Below are 25,411 nucleotides of genomic sequence, written 5' to 3'. Positions count from 1 at the left end.
GACCTGCTCCATGATTTTTCCAGGGACTGAGGTGAGGCTGACTGGCCTGTAGTTCCCTGGATCCTCCTTCTTCCCTTTTTTAAAGATGGGCACTACATTAGCCTTTTTCCAGTCATCTGGGACCTCCCCCGATGGCCATGAGTTTTCAAAAAATAATGGCTAATGGCTCTGCAATCTCACCCGCCAACTCCTTTAGCACCCTCGGATGCAGCGCATCCGGCCCCATGGACTTGTGCACGTCCAGTTTTTCTAAATAGTCCCGAACCACTTCTTTCTCCACAGAGGCCTGGTCACCTTCTCCCCATCCTGTACTGCCCAGTGCAGCAATCTGGGAGCTGACCTTGTGCGTGAAGACAGAGGCAAAAAAATCATTGAGTACATTAGCTTTTTCCACATCCTCGGTCACTAGGTTGCCTCCCTCATTCAGTAAGGGGCCCACACTTTCCTTGATTTTCTTCTTGTTGCTAACATACCTGAAGAAACCCTTCTTGTTACTCTTAACATCTCTTGTTAGCTGGAACTCCAAGTGTGATTTGGCCTTCCTGATTTCACTCCTGCATGCCTGAGCAATATTTTTATACTACTCCCTGGTCATTTGTCCAATCTTCCACTTCTTGTAAGCCTCTTTTTTGCGTTTAAGATCAGCAAGGATTTCACTGTTTAGCCAAGCTGGTCGCCTGCCATATTTACTATTCTTTCTACACATTGGGATGGTTTGTTTAAAATACAGCCAGCTCTCCTGGACCCCTTTGCCCTTCATGTTATTCTCCCAGGGGATCCTGCCCATCTGTTCCCTGAGGGAGTCAAAGTCTGCTTTTCTGAAGTCCAGGGTCCGTATTCTGCTGCTCTCCTTTCTTCCTTGTGTCAGGATTCTGAACTCTACCATCTCATGGTCACTGCCTCCCAGGTTCCCATCCACTTTTGCTTCCCCTACTAGTTCTTCCCTGTTTGTGAGTAGCAGGTCAAGAAAAGCTCTGTCCTAGTTGGTTCCTCCAGCATTTGCACCAGGAAATTGTCCTCTACACTTTCCAAAAATTTCCTGGATTGCCTGTGCACCGCTGTATTGCTCTCCCAGCAGATATCAGGGTGATTAAAGTCTCCCATGAGAACCAGGGCCTGCGATCTAGCAACTTCTGCTAGTTGCCAGAAGAAAGCCTCGTCCACCTCATCCCCCTGGTCTGGTGGTCTATAGCAGACTCCAACCACGACATCACCCTTATTGCTCACACTTCTCAACTTTATCCAGAGACTCTCGAGTTTTTCTGCAGTTTCATACCGGAGCTCTGAGCAGTCATACTCCTCTCTTACATACAACGCAACTCCCCCACCTTTTCTGCCCTGCCTGTCCTTCCTGAACAGTTTACATCCATCCATGACAGTACTCCAGTCATGTGAGTTATCCCACCAAGTCTCTGTTATTCCAATCACATCATAGTTCCCTGACTGTGCCAGGACTTCCAGTTCTCCCTGCTTGTTTCCCAGGCTTCTTGCATTTGTGTATAGGCACTGAAGATAACTCATCGATCGTCCCTCTTTCTCAGCATGAGACAGGAGTCCTCCCCTCTTGCGCTCTCCTGCTTGTGCTTCCTCCCAGGATCCCATTTCCCCACTTACCTCAGGGCTTTGGTCTCCTTCCCCCCGGTGAACCTAGTTTAAAGCCCTCCTCACTAGGTTAGCCAGCCTGCTGGCGAAGATGCTCTTCCCTCTCTTCGTTAGGTGGAGCCCGTCTCTGCCTAGCACTCCTCCTTCTTGGAACACCATCCCATGGTCGAAGAATCCAAAGCCTTCTCTCCGACACCACCTGTGTAGCCATTCGTTGACTTCTACGATTCGACGGTCTCTACCCCGGCCTTTTCCTTGCACAGGGAGGATGGACGAGAACACCACTTGTGCCTCAAACTCCTTTATCCTTCTTCCCAGAGCCACGTAGTCTGCAGTGATCCACTCAAGGTCATTCTTGGCAGTATCATTGGTGCCCACGTGGAGAAGCAGGAAGGGGTAGCGATCCGAGGGCTTGATGAGTCTTGGCAGTCTCTCCGTCGCATCGTGTATCCTAGCTCCTGGCAAGCAGCAGACCTCTCGGTTTTCCGGGTCGGGGCGGCAGATAGATGACTCAGTCCCCCTGAGGAGGGAGTCCCCGACCACCACCACCCTCCTCCTCCTCTTGGGAGTGGTGGTCATGGAACCCCCATCCCTAGGACAGTGCATCTTTTGCCTTCCAATCGGTGGAGTCTCCTTCTGCTCCCTTCCCTCAGAAGGGTCATCTAGTCCACTCTCCGCATTAGTACCTGTAGAGAGAACATGGAAACGATTGCTCACTTGTATCTCCATTGCTGGTGCATGGATGCTCCTCTTTCTCCTTCTGGAGGTCACATGCTGCCAAACCTCTTCACAATCCTTCTGTCCCTGCTGTGCCTGCTCTGAATCTTCAGAACATTGTGGCCGTGGAAGCATCTCCTGACATCTGTCCAGGAAATCTTCATTTTCCCTTATGCAACGCAGAGTCGATACTCGTTTCTCCAGGCCTCGAACCTTCTCTTCCAATATGGAGACCAGCTTGCACTTTGTACAGACAAAGTCGCTTCTGTCCTGTGGAAGAAAGACAAACATGGCACAACCTGTGCAGGTTACAACAGCTGATTGCTCACCTTCCATATCACTGTCCTCTTAAGGGCTTCCTCAACTATTGCAGGAAGTACTCAGAGAAACCTGCAGATGAAAGCCTCAGTGCGCTCTCCCCAAGTGAACTCCCAGGCAAACGCCTACTGTTAGTCTCTGCTGTTCGCCGCTCCTCAAAGGCAGGAAGATCATGATGTCCTCTTTGAAATTGGATGAGGGTGGAAAGGGAGGGAAGAGGAGACTAATCTAGATAAAAGGTGTATCTTGAAAGTTAGATTGTAAAGTTATTGTTTGTTTGGTATGAATGTTTGTGTGTCGGGGGAGGAATGGCCCATACTTCCAAGAATACTGTAGTTCTAAGGAGTATTAGAGCCAGGAAATTAAAATGCAGATTGTATTTAACAAATAATACTCCCCCACAGATTAGGAATATGTAGATGCTGAGTTATGGCAGTCCAAACTACTGTAACTCTACTTTGCCCCATTCTACTATGGGAACAATTAACTGTAACTACATTAAAGTAAGTATTTCAGTTTTCAAATTTCAGAAACCTCAAAGAAGGTAATTCATTGTAGACATGCCACCCCTCCCCCCCCAAATCCTAAAGTACCTGCCTAATCATTCAACATAGTTTTATATCTTCTGTGGAACTTGTGACTAATTGGTGATGAGCATTGCTGCTCTAAACCTTCTAGATACAGTAATCCTCAACTTTCATCTCATCTAAGCATATAACATTTTTACATAAAGAATAAAACCAAAAATAAATAGCAATTTGTAAAGGACTGGTGTGCATATGTATCACTACTTTAACTGAAGGCAACGTTGGGCACACTTAGGACTCCAACTTACAAAGATTTTGTAGTCCAATAGCTGGTCTTAAAAAGATGATATTGCAATAGTTAGCAATGGATAGAAAAATGGACAATTTTTTTTTTTACCTGCTGTCATTTCAAGTTCAGATGAGGCTTATATTTCTATAGTATAGTAATTTAACTATATACTATACATAATGATTAACTTAATATCTGATTTATGTGGCCTTTGATCAATATAAAAGTGCATAATTGCATCCTAGGATGCATGTCTGAGTCACCATAAATTATAACCACAAGAGTTGCTGCAGTTCACAACTGTGGGAGGGACTAGTAATAGCTCTTCAAAGTGAGTGACAGAATGTGAAAACAATGTCTTCATTATTGTTTCCAAATAAACTGCTGCCACTCTTGAGTCACTTATTTCCCTGGACAAATGGAGGGAGGGCTATTTTCACACTTTGGGTAGGACTATTATTGACACCAGGAGTAAGCTGAGAAGAATAAAATCAATACAGCCAATCCACATGTGGCTTCGACAAGCTTTGTGACCAGACATAACTTAATAAAAATATTATACTGCATTGTTTGTAAATTGTTTTCCGGTACTTGGATGAGTGATTAATAAAACTATTATCCTGAAATTTAAACTATGGCTGGTCACAAAAATTGTCAAAGCCACATACCAATTGTAAAGGTTCAAGCAGATAGTGACATGACACCAGTGCACATCTGAAACACTTAGTAGTGGGAAAGAGGAAGGAAAAAAAAACACCTTTGTCCACTTAGTTATACAAAGGGGTAAAAAGCAGGGCCATTGCGCGATTAAAAAAAAAATTGCGCAATTAATTTGTTTAAACATTTTTTGGATGTTTTCTACATTTTCATATGTATTGTATTCTGTGTTATAATTGAAATCAAAGTGTACAGTGCTCACTTTATATTTTTGATTTTAGAAATATTTGCAAGGTAAAAAACAAAAGAAATATTTTTCAATTCACCTAATATAAGTACCGTAGAGCAATCTTTTTATTATGAAAGTTGAACTTACAAATGTAGAATGATGTACAAAAAACCCTGCATTCAAAAATAAAACAATGTAAAACTTTAGAGCCTACAAGTCTACTCAGTCCTACTTCTTGTTCAGCCAATTTCTCAGAAAAACAAGTTTGTCTACATTTGCAGAAGATAATCATAGAATATTAGGGCTGGAAGACCTCAGGAGGTCATCTATCCCATTCCCCTGCTCAAAGCAGGACAAACACCATCTAAATCATCCCAGTCAGGGCTTTGTCAAGCCAAGGCTGAAAAACCTCTGAGAATGGAGATTCCACCACCTCCCTAGATAACCCATTCCAGTGCTTCACCACCCTCTTAGTGAAATAGTGTTTCCTAATATCCAACCTAGACCTCCCCTACTGCAACTTGAGACCATTGCTTCTTGTTCTGTCATCTGCCACCACGGAGAACAGCCTAGCTCCATCCTCTTTGGAACCCCCCTTCAGGTAGTTGAAGGCTGCTATCAAATCCCCTCTCGCTCTTCTCTTCTGCAGACTAAATAACCCCATTTCCCTCAGCCTCTCCTTGTAAGTCATGTTTCCCAGCCTCCTAATCATTTTTGTTGCCCTCCACTGGACTCTCTCCAATTTGTCCACATCCCTTCCATAGTGGGGGGGGGACCAAAAATGGACACACTACTCCAGGTGTGGCCTCACCAGTGCCGAAGAGAAGGCAATAATCACTTCCCTGGATCTGCTGGCAATGCTCCTACTAATATAGCCCAATATGACGTTGGCCTTCTTGTCAACAAGGGCACACTGCTGACTCATATCCAGCTTCTTGTCCACTGTAATCTCTAGGTCCTTTTCTGCAGAACTGCTGCTTAGCCAGTCAGTCCTCAGCCTGTAGGGATTCTTCCTTCCTAAGTGCAGGACTCTGCACTTGTTGGACCGCACCAGATTTCTTTTGGCCCAATCCTCCAGTTTGTCTAGGTCACTCTGGACCCTATAATGCTGCCTGCTTCTTGTTTACAATGTCACCTGAAAGTGAGAACAGGCATTTGTATGGCATTGTTGTAGCTGGCGTTGCAAGATATTTGCATGCCAGATGCGCTAAAAATTCATATATCCCTTGATGCTTCAACCACCATTCCAGAGGACATGTGTCCTTGCAGATGACAGGTTCTGCTCAATAACTATCCAAAGCAGTGCAGACTGACGCATGTTCATTTTCATCATCCAAGTCAGATGCCACCAGCAGAAGGTTGGTGTGTGGTTGGTGTGTTTTTTTGCGTGTGGTGGTGGTTTGGGTTCTGTAGTTTCAGTATCAGTGTTGCTCTTTTAAGACTTCTGAAAGTATGATCCATACCTCATCCCTGTCAGATTTTGGAAGGCATTTCAGATTCTTCAATCTTGGGTCGAGTGCTGTAGCTATCTTTAGAAATTTTCCATTAGTATATCTTTTTATTTTGTCAAATTTGCAGTGAAAGTGTTCTTAAAATGAACAACATGTGCTGGGTCATCATCCGAGACAACTATAACATGAAATATATGGCAGAATGTTGGTAAAACAGAGCACGAAACGTAGAATTCTCCCCCAAGGAGTTCAGTCACAAATTTAATTAACGCATTATGTTTTTAACTAACATCATCAGCATGGAAGCATGTCCTCTGGAATGATGGCCGAAGCATGAAGGGGCTTATGAATGTTTAGCAAATCTGGCACATAAATACCTTGCAATGCCAGCTCCAAAAGTGCCATGTGAATGCCTATTCTTACTTTCTGGTGATCTTATAAATAAGAAGCAGGCAGCATTATCTCACATAAATGTAAACAAACTTGTTTCTCTTTGCGATTGGCTGAACAAGAAGTAGGACTGAGTGGACTTGTAGGCTCAAGTTTTGCATTGTTTTGTTTTGGAGTGCTGTTACTTAACAAAACTACATTTGTAAGTTGCACTTTCATGACAGATTGCACTTCAGTACTTGTATGAGGTAAATTGAAAAATACTACTACTTTGATCATTTTTACAGTGCAAATATTTGTAAAAAAAATATAAAGTGAGCACTGTACATGTTGTATTCTATGTTGTAATTGAAATCAATATATTTGAAAACATCCAAAAATATAATAAATTTTCAATTGGTATGCTATTGTTTAACATTGCGATTAATTGCATGAGTTAACTGTGATTAATCGACAGTCCTAGTAAAAAGTTAAAATAGTAATGACTAGTTTTAATAAAGTAAATCAAAGATTAATGACTTGCAATTAACATCCTAGTTCTTTGGTGCAGTACCTCTTGTGGACCACACTGTGGACTAGCCTTCACATACTGTAGAAATGCAAGTAGTTGAAACACTGTTCTTTAGCTAATATTTACTCGGGTGCTAAGAACTCTTAGAGTAAGACCTGGGAGTTACCAACAGTATAGTGTCTGGATCAACAGGCTTCCATCTCTGCTAAAGCAACTGTTTTGCTCCTTTAGTAATGAGGAGCCATTAACCATTATTTTACCAGCAATTACATTTAGCACTAAATTATTATCTAAACTCTTATAAATGAATTTGCTTGTTATTTTAGTCTGTGATTGAACATGGGTAACTAAACCAATGACCAATTACAATAAGAACGTTTAACAGTTTTTTGTAATCAGTTACTGACCTCCTTCACTTTTATGGTGTACAGGTATTTAACTCTTGTGAGCCAGTTTCCCATCTTTAAAATATAAAGACGCTTACCTACTTCATATGAGTGCTCAGGGACCTAAGTAGATGTTTGAAGTGCTATATATATGCCAAAAAAATGACAGAAGCAGAAAACCAGCTTGATATTTGCTCATTCCTTTAGGTCATTAAGGCCTCTAGTCACCACTGTGTTTGGTGTACTCCTCTCTTCCCCTCCCTCCCCCCCCTAGTAAAAAAACAACCCATCACACCAACAGTCTGTCATAGTGGCCTTGAATACTGGAATTCCTCTCCCCTCCCCCCCCAGTACTCCAACATATGAATTAAGTGTAGTAGCTTGGATATTACAGTTCATAGGGTGAGCCCTTCTCCAGTCCTTTTATGCTAGGTGTGGCAATTAAGTCATTTTCCCTGGCCCAATACTGGGCTTTAAGGATTTCCCTCAGTGCAGGAACTATGGAGGCAAGCTGTAAGACTGAATGAGGACCCCTCAGAAGCTTTGCAGAAACGGTTATGCTGGGCGTGGGGCTAGCAGCAAGAAGGGTATGCTGCAGATGGTCTGAGTAGTGTTTCTGCCTATAGGGCATCCTTGAGAGGCTGCTATATAAGTTTGTGTCTATGCTTATAGCTGTGTGTAAAGTACAGACACTGCATGTCTAGCTAGTACAGATATATATCTCATGTAGAAGGTGAAGCACTGTTTAGGCAAGTAGAGTACAAGCACTCCTGAACCTTGTGGGTACATACTGGGTAAATAATATGGGGATATAATCACCGAAGCAGTATCTCCTCACCTACACTGCTATTTTTAGCAGTGTAGTATCCTGCTACAGGAGTTTTTCCCTGCCACAGGGAAAGGCTTCTGTAGCTCCCTGCAGTGGGGAAAGGCTCTGGCAGCTCCCTGCTGCCCAGCCTTTCCCTGCTGCCTCTCCCCTGCCAGAGCCTTTCACTGACTTGTGTAGCTACACACAACAGTGTGGATTCAGCCTGCTTTTCAAACAATATATGCCGTCGCAAGAGGTGTGCACTATAGATGTAACCTTAGGACATATACCCTATATGGCTCTCTACACTCCAGAGCAGTACCTCCTCTGTCTATGCTGCTATTTTTAGCAGTGTTACTTTTCCTGCCGGAGCCCTTCACTGCCACGTGTAGCTACACAACACAGTGGGGATGCAGCCTGCCTTTCACTGAAACATGTAGCTACACATAACTATGTGCTGCTGCAAGTAGAGACAAGACTTTAAGCGGTCCTGAGAGTCTCTGCAGCTCCAGATCAAGAGGGCCCAATGGTGCCTTGAACCTGAATCTGGATCTCCCACATCCTGGATGAGTGCCCTAACAACTAGGCTAAACGCTAGATGGAGGGTGGCAAAATCTCCTCTCACTAATAGTTTCAGGTCAATCAAAACCTTTCTGTAAACTGTTCATCTGGAAAAAAAATTTGCCCAGTGCTAAGGTCTGAATTAAGTTCTTTGCTGTCATGATCACTAAACTCTCTTTCAAAAGAGCTGAGCGATTGAATGGCAAGATTGAATTTGAACTTGCACATGATCCAGTGATAAGATTACACAGTAGTTTTTCAAGAAAATAATACTTATTTGGTTTGTCTAATTGTCTGTCTCTCTCTTTCTTTTTTTTTTTAATAGGTATTGTGGTGAATGGCCTAGTAAATGTTAGTATTTCCACTATTGAAAAACGTTTTGAGCTGAACAGTTCCCTCACTGGTGTCATCTCTGCAAGCTATGACATTGCTTTTTGTGTATTGTCGCTGTTTGTAGCTTTCTTTGGAGAAAGAGGGCACAAACCAAGATGGCTTGCCTTTTCATCATTTATGATAGGATTGGGATCACTTGTGTTTGCTTTGCCACACTTTGCTGCTGGAATATACCAATATGGATCTAAACTTGAAGGTAAGCTCATATTTTTGTATTTTTGGAATTTTTCTAACAAAATGAATAGGATAACTGAATATGCACAGAGTTGTGTTGAATAGATCCCTATGTATTTGGATAGGAAAGTGTATATCTAGATTAGGGTATCAAGTGCAGAGGAACATGTGGGATATGTTCCCTTTTTTTGTTTTGTATCCACATAGTATTGCTTACTGAGGCTTTGGGTGTGCTTACAGTTGTACCTATCTCATAGTTTTTTGTGGGGCTTATTAAGGTCTCTGGGCAGACTGGGCTCCCTACTGATGTAGAGCAATGCCTTCTTTATGTGCTGCAAAGTACCAGGCACTATTAAATTACTGGTGGTGTCTTCTCCATTAAGGTTAAATCTTGATGTTAAACTTCACTAACTGCTACCTTATCTCAATTTTCTGTCTTTAGTAGGGCTGTTGATTAATCGCAGTTAACTCGTGCGATTAACTAAAAAAAATTAATCACTACTAAGTAATTGCAATTAATTGCACTGTTAAACAATAGAATACCAACTGAAACTTTTAAATATTTTTGGATGTTCTTCTAAATTTTCAAAGGTATTGATTTCAGTTACAACACAGAATACAAAGTGTACATTGCTCACTTTTATATCTTTGATGAGATAGTATTTTTCAGTTCACCTCAGACAAGTACTATAGTGTAATCTCTTTATTGTGAAAATGCAACTTACAAATATAGATTTATTTTTTTGTTACATAACTGCACTCCAAAACAAAACAATGCAAAACTTGAGCCTACAAGTCCACTCAGTCCTACTTCTTGTTCAGCCAATCACAAAGAGAAACAAGTTTGTTTACATTTATGTGAGATAATGCTGCCTGCTTCTTATTTACAACGTCACCAGACAGTGAGAATAGGCGTTCACATGGCACTTTTGGAGCTGGCATTGCAAGGTATTTGTGCCAGATATGCAACACTTATTCAGCCTGTTTGGGAGTACTTAAATTGCAATCTCTCTGGGGCAGGACTATCTCTGTTCTGTGTCTTTACAGCACCTAGCACAACAGGGTCCTGGACCGTGGCCAGGTGCTGTGTTAATAGAACCAAAGTCTAGGAAAATTTGGCTTCTAACGAAGTATTGGAAATTGACTTCTGATGTGGGTTGACCATACAATGTTGAGGAGGGAAAAAGGCAAAGTGTTTTGTGCATGTGTGGATTTGTAATTGGATCTACCTCTGACACTACTGCACTGGAGATGGTATTGATCTTTTCTGTGTGTGATTTTATCCCTTCAGAAACTCTGCTCTTTGCTTCTAGCAGGTAATGCTGGGGAAACTTCTTTCAAAGCATCCATCAGTGTTGAAGTTCCTGTTCTGTGTATATGTGATACACTTCTGTCACCTCATTAAATCAAGATTCTACACTTGATGCTTTCTCAGTGCTTGCTGGATATACACATGACACTTTGTGTCAGAATACCTAGCACTGTGAAGTGTCAGGAAAACCTTCATGTCATGTTTCTAGGCTGACATGCATTGTGGCTCTGCCATTTTTTTTTTTAATAAAGTGAACATATCCAACAAAGTGATTAAATCTTTCCAACCACCACATCCTATCATGTATTCTCCATCATTAAAACTGATTTGGCTGAATTCCAACTTCCTTCAATTCTTACTTCTTTGTAGTGGGGTCTAGTGGGCTTGCTGGACTATACTGGTGCTTCCTTTAAAATATGCTGTAGGCCTATTTTTTTCACTGAAAAAAAATTCTATACTAAGTTACCATTTATAATTCCGTGCTGTTGACTAGCATGTCATATCTTGCAAGGTGAAATGGCTGCAGATGCTGTGCACAGGCTATGAAGAATTTCTTAATTCAGGATAAGCAAATGTTTTGCAAATTCTGTATTTCCATTTCATGGTGCATGTGTCCTTAAAAACTCTACACCCCCCGCCCCCCGTTAGTAACAAAGGGCTGAAGTCCCCCATTATTTGCCTAGTACTCTGGAAACACAGCTTAAGCACATCTAAGCTGATACTTATCAGGCAAAAATGTTCTGTGTAGTAACAAATAATGCTTCTTGCCTTCAGGGCAGAGCATGCTTCCTCCACAGTGTCCCCCTCATCTATTGGCTTTGAGAGAGATGTTTGAAGGGACATGTGCTGGCATGGCTTTACTCTAAATGATTTGACTCAGGAAAGCGAAGTACTAAGATAAACATAAGTGAGATTAACATCAAAGTGTGGTTATGCAAAGTTGTTGAAAAACTTTCACTGATGGTGGCATTCATCATGATTTATAGGTAAGACTAGAGGCTATTGCACATTAGGAAGAAATCTAAGACTGCAATCACACTTGCATGAAATTGTAGACCTATTTTTAAACAACTGTATAGAAGATCTTGTTGCCAAAAATATAAGCACAGCACCTCTCCTCTCTGACTTGACCTTTTTTTTCCCATGCTATATTTCTAGTAACCCGCCTCCGTCTTTGGTGTGCCCTACTCAAAGCTAGAGAACCTAGAATATGAGGACCCTGAAGCCAAAAGTCAACTACCTCTGTGGGTAGATCAGGCCCAGAAATAGTTGTTCATCATTAGTCTGTGCACACTTACTGCTGACTTATACCGTCTCCTATTGATATTTTGGAAGGGAGAAAGATAGTAGAAAAGTGGTATTTATTTTTTCTTGAAAAATCTTTTGTTTTCCATCTTTCTAAGACTTTTTTCCTATGCATGCCTTCACTTGTGTGCACCAGAACTGTTGACGTCCTGATAGCCTTTTTGTTTCAAGGAAAAAATTCAATGTTTGTTTCTAATAATTCAGTTATTATATATTTGTTTTATTAATCATTTGGAATTTTTACTGTAGAGTACTGACATTAATTTGTATATCTATACTACTGCTAATTATTCATACCAGGTTGAGTGAACATTGTTAATGAATTACTTAATACCCTTTAGAAATTTCATTAAGTTCCTCTGAAATGTTGATTAGAAATGTGGTTTGTACAAAGAGGAAACATAACTTCTTCTTTCTTAGAGTACGCGGTGCTAAGAACTCTCAAAGTAATTATTTAGCTTTGTCAGCATTTAACTTGGTGCTCTTCAGTATGAAGCACAAGGCTAACCACTTGGAGATGGAGGGGGGCAAGTAGGGGCATAGAGCTTCTCTGGCCCTGGGGTCACAGAGGCAGAGAAGGGAAACCTCCTGCTGGGGCAGGGGAGGGGAGGGGGCAGCAAGCTTCTTGGGGGAGGAGCCACATTTAAATTCCTGTATATGCCCTTTCTAACCACTATACTTACAGTGAATACTTACAATGTGCAGTGTGATGTGTAGTTAGTTGTAAGGCCATGAATACAACTGTCTGTCAAACTGTTTGATCTTTGAGGGCCATCTTAGCTTTTATTACAGTATTTCATAAACCATACATATGTCAGGTGTGATGGGTTGGGTCACAGAGACCCCCTTGGGACTCTCACGTGGTGTGCTGAGACTACCTCTGAGCCTGTTTTCTCTGCCAGTTTGGGCCCCCAGAACCCTGCATTGTTGAGCCAGACACGCATGCCTGCTGCAACACAGACCCAGGGTCTGAAACCCCCCACCCCGCAAAGCTGCAGACTTAACTGAAAACAGCTTAGCAAGTGCTCCTGTATCCACCACCCAGACACCTAGCTCCCAATCGGATCCAAACCCCAAATAAATCCATTTTAATCTATATAAAGCTTATACAGGGTAAACTCATAAATTGTCTGCCCTCTGTAACACTGATTGAGAAATATGCACAGCTGTTTGCTCCCCCAGATATTAATCACTTACTCTGGGTTCACTAATAAGTGATTTTATTAAGAATAAAAAGTAGGATTTAAGTGGTTCTAAGTAATAATAGACAGAATAAAGTAAGTCACCAAGTGAAAGAAAGCAAAATCACACACGTCTAAGCCGTCTTAATTACATTAAGAAATTGAATACAGGTAAATCTCACCTTCAGAGATTTTTCACAGCCTAGACTCCTTCTTAGTCTGGGCCCAATCCTTTCCTCTGGTACAGTTCTTGTTAGTTCCAGCTGAGGTGGCAACTAGGGGATTTCTCATGACTGCAGTCCCCATTGTTCTGTTCCACCCCCCCTTTAATAGCTTTGGCACAAGGCGGGAATCCTTTCTCTCTCTCTGGGTTCCCACCCCTCCTTCTAAATGGAAAAGCACCAGGTTAAAGATGGATTCCAGTTCAGGTGACATGGTCACATGTCCTGTGAGACTTCATTACCCACTCGCTGGTGTACATATGTATACAGGAAGTCTTACAAGTAAACAGCCATTTACAGCCAGTTGTCTTGGTTAATGGGAGCCATCAAAATTCCAAACCACCATTAACTGCCCACAATTTGCATAATTACAATGGGACCTCTGTTATATTTCATATTCCTAGCTTCAGATACAAGAATGATACATTCATACAAAGAGGATTACCACACTCAGTAGATTATAAGCTTTGTAATGATACCGTACAAAAGACCTTTTGCATAAAGCATATTCCAGTTACATCATCTCCACGCTTATAAACATATTTTTATAAAAATAGCGAGTGCAATGTCACATCAAGTATGGATAAATAGGCTGTTGCCTTAAAGTGAGCATATTAAATGACTTCTCTAAAACCTAAATTATTAGCTAAAAGCAATTTGAAACATTCCTAATCCCCCTGGACTCAGGAGCGTCTCACAATATAATGGCTTGCATTACAATATTGATCACGTAACATTTTTCAAAGCATGGTAGAGACACTGACTAATCCTTAAATATCTTTGCTAAGATGTTATCCCCACTTACCATGTGGGGAATCTGAGACAAATTAAGTGAATTGCCAAGGCCAAAGAGCAAGGCAGTGCCAAAGTTTGGACTAGACTATTAATTGCCCCCTGAGCTCACTAGATCATGCTGCTTTTAGAAATATAAGGGAGTGAAGAGGGAGGTCAAGGCAGGAGGATAAAGCATCTGAAAAGCTGAATTTTTAGGAGTGCTTCAGAAATCACTCAGTCAGATCTAACTTGCTGAAAAAGCATGAGTACAATTTGCTTTGCAGCTATAGATACACAGCAGCATTTTTTTCCAGCAATTTGTCAGATTTCTTCAAGTGTCCTACTTGGAATAGAAAAAATAAGGTACTGGGGCTGGGAGGAACAGATGACATGTTGAGGTAGTTTCCACCTCTTCCATAATACTTGAATGTCACTGTCACAACCATGTATACATCTATAATGACCTTACAATGGGGGCACCTGATAGCACACAGTAGTTAAAGTTGCATACTAAAATGGGGGCAGATACTTGCTTCCCTCTCCATCCCTGTCAGTGTCAGATTACCTATCAGTGTAAAACTTCATACAGCAACACCTGGACCCAAGTTTTACAGGCAAGTTAAATCTACTTTGTACACTGCTTAACACAGATGGTCTAATGCAGAAGACTAACAAAAATGACTCATTCAAATGTGATATTGTTTTTGTAGTTAGTGTGACAATTTTTCAGGTTTTTGTTAGTCAATATTTACCTGAAAAAATTTGCTCTTGAAGTTGGAAGTCAGATGGGATGCCCAGAAGAATGAACATGTTAAGGCTTGCCTCAGTGTTCTAAAGTGTTTAATGCAGAAAAAGGGATAATTGGAATGCATACAAAACTTTGAGGATGCTCCAGGCTATTGGGTTTGTGACAAGAAGAAATACTACTTGAAAGAAAGGACATCACTCTAAGGAAGCAAACTTTGTGTAATATAGGGGTAACTTGCATAAGAGGAGCTTTCTGGGTATTATATGTGTGCATAGTGGAGTCACCATTCCTTGGTCAGCAAATAGCTGTGAAATCATGTGGCAAAGTGTCATCCCCCTTCTGGTCTACAGCAAGGCTACTATTGCGCTAATTTGCTTTATTACCTCAAGTGCCAGAAGTGGTAGTAGATACAAAACGTTCCTACACTGCCAATGAACCATGTGAGTGTCAGTATACCCTATGATGGAATTTGTTTGCTCCTTTTTAAAAACAACTAGGAAATCACACACACACAAAATATATCTAAAGAACATTAAGGCTGAAAAGTAAAACACAAAGTTGAAAAATACTAATATACGCTTGCTTGGGCAACCTAATTCAGTTACCTTGTGCTTAAAGGCTGTTTCATAAAATATACACATGTGATAACACTGGGGTCCTCTCCCCCTGAACTTTTCAGTATATGGGATGAATGGTGTTCACTCCTTGTTTTCTTCTGGTTCAGTGTTTGGTCCCATACCTAATTTACAGCACACTATTCAAACCCTGCTCTGACTACAATATTAACTTCTTTATGGGGTTTTCTGGGCTCCTCCCCGTAGTACGAACTAACTTTTGTAACATCCTTGTGACATGAGGATGTATTACCTCTCTTTTACAGATGGGGAAGTGAGGCTTGAGATTAAAAGCAGAAGTATCAACTAATTCTCACAGTGCCCAATCTGAAATGGCTAGCATTATATAGCACTTTATATGTTCAAATCACAACTTCCATTGACTTCAGGTGCAGCTCACCCTACAGTCTCATTTGAAGATGTGCTATCACAATAGTCACTAACTTGAAAATGAGGAATGGACGATCTCTTCTGTTCTTCAGAGGTGCATTTATCTGCCCTGCTCGTGAGACATTATTTCTTTTCCTGTACTCCCCTGCCTATTCACTGAAGATCTTCTAACTTCCGCAACAAATGAGGTAGTGGTCCTTCAGCCAATAGCCTCCCTTATTACACAAGTCTGATTTCACCCTAGAGCAGGGTGAGCCTGTGCACTGAATGAAGCAGAGGCTCCTGTGATGATCATGTAATTAAAGACTGTAGCATAATGCATATGGAAAAAGGATCCAAACTAAAACTGGTCTTGCATTTCCTAACTTTTGAGTGTTTGACTTTGCAACTGTAATGATTTCTTAATGTAGCTTTTTTGCATGTGTAATTCACATACTGCCCAGAGCACATTGGTCTGATATGAAAAATAAAAAGAAAATGGATTAATTAATTTGCATAATTTTTAAGTATTCTTCATGTATGCATACCTATATACAAAGAATACTGCTTATTGTGCTATAGTCCTACTTACATTTACCCTTACACTTTCAGAGTGATTGTAACTGCACTTTGGGTTTTAATGGACTTGTGGGGACTATGAGCACAAACACTTAGGTGCTGACATAGAATCATAGAAATGTAGGACTGGCGGGGACCTCATGAAGTTATCAAGTCCAGCCCCCTGTCCTGAGGCAGGACTAAGTAAACTTAGACCATCCCTTACAGGCTGTTTGTCTGATCTGTTTTTAAAAGCCACCAATGATGGGGGTTGCACAACCTTCCCTGGACCCCTTTTCCAGATCTTAACTACCTTTTCAGTTAGAAAGTTTTTCCTAAACTCTCTTGCTGCAGATTAAACCTATTACTTTTTGTCCTCCCCACATCAGAGGGGAGAACAATTGATCACAATCCTCTTTGTAACAGCTCTTAATAATTAAGACCCCTTCAGTTCCTCTTTTTCTCAAGACTAAACATACCTAGTTCTTTTGACCTTTCCTCCTAGGTCAGGTGTTCTAAACCTTTTATCATTTTTGTTGCTTTCCTTTGGACTCTCCAGAACTGGACACAGTATTCCAGCTGAGGCCTCACCAGGGCCGAATAGAGTGGAACAGTTATCTTTCATTCTGTCAGGTTTCAGAGTGGTAGCTGTGTTAGTTTGTATCAGCAAAAACAACAAGGAGTCCTTGTGGTGCCTTCGAAACTAACGTATTTATTTGGGCATAAGCTTTCATGAGCTAAAACCCACTTCATCAGATGCATGGAGTGAAAAATACAGTAAGCTGTGTGTGTGTGCGTGTGTGTGTGTGTATATATATATATAGATATGTATGTGTGTATGTATATACACATACAGCACATGAAAAGATGGGGGTTACCTTACCAAGGGGGGGGAGGGGGCAGTGAGGCCAATTCAATTACGGTGGAAGTGGCCTATTTTCAACAGTTGACAAGAAGGGGTAAATAGCAAGAGAGAAAATTACTTTTGTAGTGCTAACGAGGCCAATGCAATCAAGGTGGACATCGGCCATTTCCAATAGTTGACAAAAAGGTGTGATTATCAGCAGGGTGAAAAGTAATTTTCCCTTTGCTTCTACCGCATGAGCTAAAAGTCAACTGGCTGTTAGCTAAGGCTGTAGAGCAGAGCGCGTACACATGCTCGCTCGCTCTCTCTTCCCGCCCCTCCCCCTGCCAGCCACAAGGTGGGACAGAATACCACAGCCAGGAGGTGTGTGAGTTACATAAGCACCTAGATTCACGAACACCTAAATTTTCAGGATAAAAGTAGCTGCTGTGCCTAAGTTTTTGCCTCTGGGCATGTGCACTACTGCCTCTAGATATCATTTTCAGCCTAAGCCCCTGGATGATTTCATGAACCAGGGGAAGATAGGTGTTAGTTTGCCTAAATCATGGGTAGGGCCAATTAGATAGGCATGCTCAGAGGTTGCCTACTGGAGCAGATCCTATTCAAAATCAGTCCAGAGGAGAAGGTAGTGTTCACTGGGCTATGGGATAGTCTGATATGATGCTCCCTTGGTCTCTCCTATTGAAGCTGTTCCACTGAGGATAACTAGCAGAAGAGTGGATTGGAGCAAGGGGACTGGACCCTAGATCTCTAAACCACTGGGCTATTGAGTCAGTCTTTCTCTCTAACTATGAATATGTAATAGTCGTTGGATGATTGCAGGAACTCTGCATCAGACTATATGATAACTCAGTGGTTAGAGCATGCTCCTGAGAAATGGGAGGTCATTGTTCAAATCCTTCCCATTGTAGCTAGGGGAATTGAACTCAATGTCTTCCACATCCCAAGTGTGTGTGCTAACCACCAGGCCAAGTGTTGTAAGGAGGCAGCTATACCAGCTAGTTTACCTCTAGCTGTTTTGTGTGGTGCAAGGCATACCTAATTTCAGGCCTGGTCTGCACTAGGAATTTACTTCAGCATAGGTACATCTTTCAGGGGTGTGAAAAATCGATACCTTTGTGAGATATAGCCATACTGACCTAATTCCCGGTGTAGACAGTGCTAGGTCGATAAAAGAATTCTTCTGTCAACCTCGCTACTGCCTCTTGGGGAGGTAGATTATCTATACTGTTGGGAAAATCCCTCCTATTTGCATATTTAGTGTCTACAGTGAAGTGCTACAGAGGTGCTGCTGTAGTGTTTTAAGTGTAGACAAGCCCTCATTCCTGTAAGAAACACCTTAGGTACCTAAGCCACTTGACTCTAGGAGATGAGTTCTTATTTGTGGATTGCTAAGCAAAGATAGGTGCCTTCTTGATGTCTGACATGTGCTGTATCCATACTGATTATGAGTACTTTCACACCCTTGGTAGACTTTTGAGGGTCTATTGTGCACATTACTCTCTGCCTTCAGCCTCTGTCCTGAAGCAGAATGCAAAGGGGCTCCATCTGGAAGTTTTGCCCCAAGGGCAGAGCTTTTTCTTTAAGGAATAATATTTGAAAGGGCTCCACTATGCATCTGAATATTTGAATTGTCTCAAATATCTATGCCATATCAGGGCCACTGATAGAGTTACTGGGTCTGTAGCTAAGAAACCTATTGATTATAGGACCTCAACTGTGTACCACCAAGGAACTGCTTTTAACTTTAAAAGTGATCTAAAATCCATCTGTATTGGGAGTTTGTCCTGAAAATTGGGGTGCCACAACAAGATTTTTGTAGATTTGGGTGAGAACACTCATTGATGAATGGGGTAATGAACACCTCTCTGATCTTCCTATGCAGATCCTTTTCCTAAAGTGGAGTGGGGAGTCTAGGGCCCCTTCTACACTGGTGTTGTATCCACCAGGCAAAGTATTAACAACTTCAACAGAACTTTATTTACAGTGCAAGTCTCTTCTCCAAGCTGTAGCTGCACACTCTGTAACTCTCAGCCTCCTCAACTCCTCCCCCCTCCTTCCTGTTTCCTGTCCTTTCAGACTCCCAACAGCCAGTGCTCCCAGTTCTAATAATTACAAGCAGCATCTAAACATCACATTCCCTCCTCTCTTAAGAAACTTTCCAAATTAAAATAAACATTGTTGTTCTAACGCCAGGAACAAATATGAAACAAGACACTATACTGTTGGCAGGAATATTACACTGAAAACACTGTAGATACTACATAACATAGTCTTTAGTCCAGGCAGGTGGTCGTCTGAGTCTGACAGGCCGTCTCTCAAGCCCCGGTTTCAGTGCAATGTCTTGTTGTGTTGGTTCTACAGTGAAGTCATCCAATGCAGACTGGGTATTGGCATAATCTCCTCTTGGTGCATAGGCAGGTGCAAGATAAGAGGCATTCCATACCTGCCCATCAGAAAGTCAATAGGTGTAAGGTCCCTTCTTCTCTATGATTTTAAGAGGAGCTGTGAATTTATGGTCCCCTTTGCGTAAGATTCCAGGTTTTCGTATTCTAACAAAGGAACCACACTCAAACTTTGGTTCGTTAGCACCCGGCCATTTGTCTGTGAAAGCCTTAGACTTTGCTTGGCTCTGTTCAACTGTCTTTCTCACATCATCCTTGTTTGGAGCATCAGGTCGTGCCTTTAACAATCCAGCAATGTTCAGTTTAGTAGTCATCTGTTTCCCATGAAGTAACTCTGTGGGTGATCTTTGCGTTGTGGCATGTCGTGTAGCCTGGTATGCCTGCAAGAAATCAGTAGTGAAGGGTATCCACAATCACCCTTCCAGTTTAGCTGTTTGCGAACTCTCTTTCAAACTTCTGTTAAACCGTTCGATTTCTCCATTGGCTTGAGGGTAATATAGGGATGACCTCCTGTGTAAAATGTTCCTCTCTGCTAGAAAAGTTTCAAACTCCAGGAAAGTAAATTGACTACCATTATCTGAAACCAGTTCTTTGGGGTTACCTTCCCGGCTAAAAACTGAAGAGAGAAACTTAATTACTGTAGCAGAAGAAATTTGCGATGTAAACACTATCTCAGGCCATTTGCTGAAATAGTCTATTAAGTGTATAAGCTTATAACGACAGTCAATTGGAGCAGTATCAAAGGGTCCTACAATGTCAATTGCCACTTTTTCCCATGCAGATTCAGGAAGAGGAACAGGCTGTATTGGAGGGTTACATGTCACTGCTGTCTTATCATGCATTTGGCAAGTGACACAGGATTTTATGAGTGCTTCAGTTTAAGAGTCCATCCCTGGCCACCAATACAGACCCAGTAGTCGTTGTTTGGTTCTGACAATTCCTTGATGAGTATCGTGTGCCAGGTGTATGAGTTTTGATTGTAATTCTTCTGGCACAAGTAGCTGGTGTGTACCTCATAGCACACAGCCATCGAGCAAAGAAAGTTCATCCCAAACTCTAAAATAAGGCAGCAAAACTGGGTCAAGGTTTTTAGGGTTACTGGGCCATCTCTTTGTCAGAAATTCACATAGTTTTCGTTGAATTGGACACGCCGAACAAGCAGCTTGAAATTGTTCTCTTGTAACTGCAGTAAGAGTGCTTGTAATAAGCGCAACTACTACATCCTCATCCTCTGGTGGACCATCTGGTGAAGGCAAAGGCAGGCGAGAAAGGCAATCAGCTACCACATTTTCGTTTCCAGGCTTATATTCCAGTTCATAATTGAAAGAGAGTAGTCTTGCAGACCATCTAACAATATGATATCCTGCTCTTCCCAGCCCTTTCGTGGTGAGCAACGTCGTCAAAGGGCTGTGATCTGTGCGCAACTTGAACGTGCGGCCCCACAGGTAAGTTCTCCATTTTTCAGTAGCCCAGACACAAGCAAGTGCTTCTTTTTCAACTGAGGAATATTTTCTCTCAGCATTACTTAGTGTCCTTGAAGCAAATGCAACAGTCCTCTCAGTGTTGTCCTCATGAATTTGTGTGAGGACAGCCCCAAGTCCATAATCAGAAGCATCAGTAGTTACAATTGTGGGCAATGCAGCACTGAATAATGCAAGTACTGGACTATGTACAATCAAGTCTTTCACCCTTTCGAAACTAACTTGTGCATCCATTGTCTACACTAAGGTTGAACTTCTCCGTAGTAATTCTCGTAATGGTTCAATGACAGAAGCATAATTGGGAATGAATTTTGCATACCAGGAGGTAAGACCCAAGAAGGAACGTAAGGTTTGCAAATCTGTTGGAGGAGGAGCATTTGAAATTGCCAGGATATGATCTGGATCAGATTTTAGTCCAGCCTGTGAAATTGTATGCCCCACAAAGGAGAGTTCAGTTTGTCTAAATTTGCATTTGGACCTATTGAGCTTGAGGCCTGCTTTGCTGATGCAGTTTAGTAGAGACGGCAGGTTATTGTCATGCTCCTCAGTACTATTTCCAAACACAATAATATCATCCAAATAGCACTGAACTCCATGTTGATTCTTCAGAATCAATGACATCATTTTTTGAAAGGCACTTGGGGCTGATGCGAGACAGTATGGAACACGTTTAAAACGAAATAGTCCCTCATGTGTAATAAATGCTGTGAGGTCTCTGCTATCTTCATGCAACATAACCTGGTGGTATGCGCTCTGCAAATCAAGAGTAGAAAACATCTTTGCCCCACGGAGTTCTGCAAATACTTTCTCTATGTGAGGAAGAGGATGGCTGTCAATCACAATAGCTTTATTTGGCTCCCTTAAGTCCACACAAAGGCCAATATCTCCACCCTTCTTCTGCGTCACTACTATAGGTGAAACCCATTCCGAGGAGTTAATCTCTTCAATAGTGTCCTTTTTGAACAAGTTTTCTAAGTTCTTCTGAAACAGCTTCCCTGACTGAAAATGGTAAGCACCGTAATTTCTGTCGTACAGGCAACACATTATTCCGCATTTTAACTTTATGCAGAAATCCATAAGCACAGCCGAGTTTCTCCTCAACCTGGAGTTGGGTCTGTGACTGGTTGGATCACAGAAACCGCCTTGGGAGCTGCCGCCTGATGTGCAAAGACTACCTCTGCTCCTGTTTTCCCTGCCAGCTCAGGACTCCAGCACCCTGTCTTGCTGGGCTAGACACTCCCGTATGCTCCAACAAAGACCCAGGGTCTGAATCACTTGCCCCAAAGCTGCAAGTTTACCTGAAAACAGCTCACAGAAGTGTGCTTGTCTCTAGCACTCATATGCTCAACTCCCAATGGGGTCTAAACCCAAATAAATCCGTTTTACCCTGCATAAAGCTTATGCAGGGCAAACTCATAAATTGTTTGCCCTCAATAACACTGATAGAGAGAGATGCACAGTTGTTTGCTCCCCCAGGTATGAATACATACTCTGAGTAAATTACTAAATAAAAAGTGATTTTATTAAATACCGAAAATAGGATTTAAGTGGTTCCAAGTAGTAACAGAACAAAGTAAGTCACCAAGCAAAATAAAATAAAATGTGCAAATCTATGCCTAATCAAACTGAATACAGATAATCTCACCCTCAAAGATGCTTCAGTAAGTTTTTTTTTTCCTCAGACTGGATACCTTCCAGGCCTGGGCACAATTCTTTCCCCTGGTACAGTTCTTGTTCCAGCTTAGGTGTTAGCTAGGGGATTCTTCATGATGGCTCCTCTCTCTCCTTTGTTCTCTTCCACCCCTTTATATATCTTTTGCATAAGGCGGGAACCCTTTGTCCCTCTGGGTTTCCACCCCCCCTCACTGGAAAAGCACCAGGTTAAAGATGGATTCCAGTTCAGGTGACATGATCACATGTCACTGCAAGACTTCATTACTCACTTGCCAGCACACACACATACAGGAAGACTCACAGGTAAACACAGCCATCTGCAGACAATGGGAGTCATCAAGATTCCAAACCATCTGTCAAGGCTGGATACCCACTTTGAACTTTAGGGTACAAATGTAGGGGCCTGCATGAAAACTTCTAAGCTTAACTACCAGCTTAGCTCTGGTTCCGCTGCCACCATTTCCCAATTCTAGATTCCCACCCTGGGAAGCCCTGAGAAAACCTTTCACCAATTCCCTGGTGAATACAGATCCAATCCCCTTGGATCTAAAACAAGGAGAAATTAACCTTTTCCCCTCCTTCCTTTCACCAACTCCTGGTGAATACAGATCCAACCCCCTTGGATCTAAAAACAAGGAAAAATCAATCAGGTTCTTAAAAAGAAGGCTTTTAATTAAAGAAAAAGGTAAAAATCATCTCTGTAAAATCAGTATGGAAATTAACCTTACAGGGTAATCAAACTTAAAGAGCTCAGAGGACTCCCCTCTAGTCTCAGGTTCAAAGTACAGCAAACAAAGATAAACACTCTAGTAAAAGGTACATTTACAAGTTGAGAAAAACAAAGGAAAACTAACACGCCTTGCCTGGCTATTTACTTACAAGTTTGAAAGAGGAGAGACTTGCTTAGAAAGATGTGGAGAACCTGGATTGATGTCTGGTCCCTCTCAGTCCTGAGAACGAACACACTCCCAAACAAAGAACACAAACAAAAGCCTTCCCCCCCCCCCAAGATTTGAAAGTATCTTGTCCCCTTATTGGTCCTTTAGGTCAGATGCCAGCCAGGTTACCTGAGCTTCTTAACCCTTTACAGGGAAAAGGATTTTGGAGTCTCTGGCCAGGAGGGATTTTATAGTACTGTACACAGGACAGCTATTACCCTTCCCTTTATAGTTATGACACCATCATTAATGGCCCACACTTTACATAATTACAATAGGGCCTCAGAGTTATATTTTATATTTCTAGTTTTAGATACAAGAGTGGTACATTTATACAAATCGGATGATCACACTCAGTAGATTATAAGCTTTGTAATGATACCTTACAAGAGACCTTTTGCATGAAGCATATCCCAGTTACGTTATATTCACTTATTATCATGTTTTTATAAAACTATCCCAGTTACATTATATTCACTTATTATCATGTTTTTATAAAACCATATAGACTGCACAACGTCACAGGATTCCAGCTGAAATTGGGGTATGTACCGCAAGAGTGCTTTGCTGAGGAAGATCAATTCGTCCATTAACTACCCTGAGATTTAAAGCAGCTAATAAATCTCTGCCAAGGATAGCAGTGCCTTTGTGGACAATGTAGAACTCTGCAGTTACACAGCGATCACCAAAAGTAACTATTGCTGGCAGGCAGCGATGTACTGGAATATGTTTTTTTCAAATAGCATACCAAGTGAAGTTTGGGTTCAGTAAGAGGCACATCTTTAAAGTAATGCAAATAGATGGAATCAGGTAGTATAGATACTGCTGAGCCAGTGTCCAACATTAGCTGAATAGAGTGTGATTTGCCTGAGAGTATGGCAGAAACATTTATAGTGCACTTTATCTGTTCTGGAATATGTGCAGTAGTGATTTTGTCTACACTCAGCACAGTAACATCTGGTATTGTAACTGCATGCACCTGTTGATTGAACTGGATACTGCGACATACTTTAGCAAAATGCCCAATCTTTTTGCAATGATTGCACTGAGCTACTTTTGCTGGACATCCTGTGTGGCTTGCAAGATGTTGTGGGGATCCACAGCGAAAGCATGCTTTTACTGTATTTTGCATTCGCTGATTCAGTGGCTTTTCATTAGTTTTCCTTTTGCAATTGTTTGTCTGCAGTGATAGTGAACTTTTCTGCAAAGGAGTCACAGCCTGGACTGAGCCTTCTTGTACCCTGGCTCATTATTTTGGCTTCAGCTGTAGCTGACTCAATCTGAGTAGCAATGGTTATTGCTTTTTCTAGTGTAAGTTGTGGTTCTAGAAGTAAGCGTTCTCTTACATGAAGCATGGTTGTTTTCTCAATGAGCTGTTCTCTAATCATCTCATCTGCCATATTCCCAAAGTCACAAGTTACAATCAGACTCCTCAGGGAAGCCATATACTGCATTATAGTCTCCCCTGGTTTCTGCTCACGCTGGCGAAATCTGTAGTGATTAGCTACTACATTCACTTTTGGCACAAAAACGTTCTTTAATGCAGTGAGTGCAGTCTCATATTTATCATCTGCAAGGGGAACAGTGTAAAATATACTGCCTTTTTAAAGGCAGTGGATTAGCAGAGCACGCTTTCTTACTTCAGAAATCTCTGTAGCACTGATTGCAAGCAGATAAGTCTCAAACATACGGATCCAGGCAGTAAAAGCAATTGGAGGCTCACCTGGGCTTTGCAGAAAGGGTGCAGGTGGATTCAGAGGCAGAAGATCCATCCTCGTCGCCAAAATGTTGTATCCACCAGGCAAAGTATTAACAACTTCAACAGAACTTTATTTACAGTGCAAGTCTCTCTTCTCCAAGCTATAGCTGCACACTCTGTAACTCTCCCAGCCTCCTCAACTCCTCCCCCCTCCTTCCTGTTTCCTGTCCTTTCAGACTCCCAGCAGCCAGTGC

The 25,411-nt window shown here is 41.8% G+C and overlaps 1 protein-coding gene across 1 annotated transcript in view; it reads left to right on the top strand.

Annotated features, from left to right (window-relative positions):
• The window catches only part of LOC117879561 (solute carrier organic anion transporter family member 4C1-like), a 108,325-nt gene that overhangs the window by 5,744 nt on the left and 77,170 nt on the right, over nt 1–25,411 (top strand). The window contains exon 2 of the mRNA XM_034774832.1: nt 8,772–9,035. Within this exon, the coding sequence (XP_034630723.1) occupies nt 8,772–9,035 (264 nt within the window). The remainder of the gene's footprint in view (nt 1–8,771; nt 9,036–25,411) is intronic.

The sequence above is a fragment of the Trachemys scripta genome, chromosome 6 (assembly GCF_013100865.1).
Source record: "Trachemys scripta elegans isolate TJP31775 chromosome 6, CAS_Tse_1.0, whole genome shotgun sequence".
Lineage (NCBI taxonomy): Eukaryota > Metazoa > Chordata > Testudines > Emydidae > Trachemys > Trachemys scripta.
Note: the sequence above shows the minus strand (reverse complement) of the source record. Positions and strands in the feature narration are given on the sequence as shown.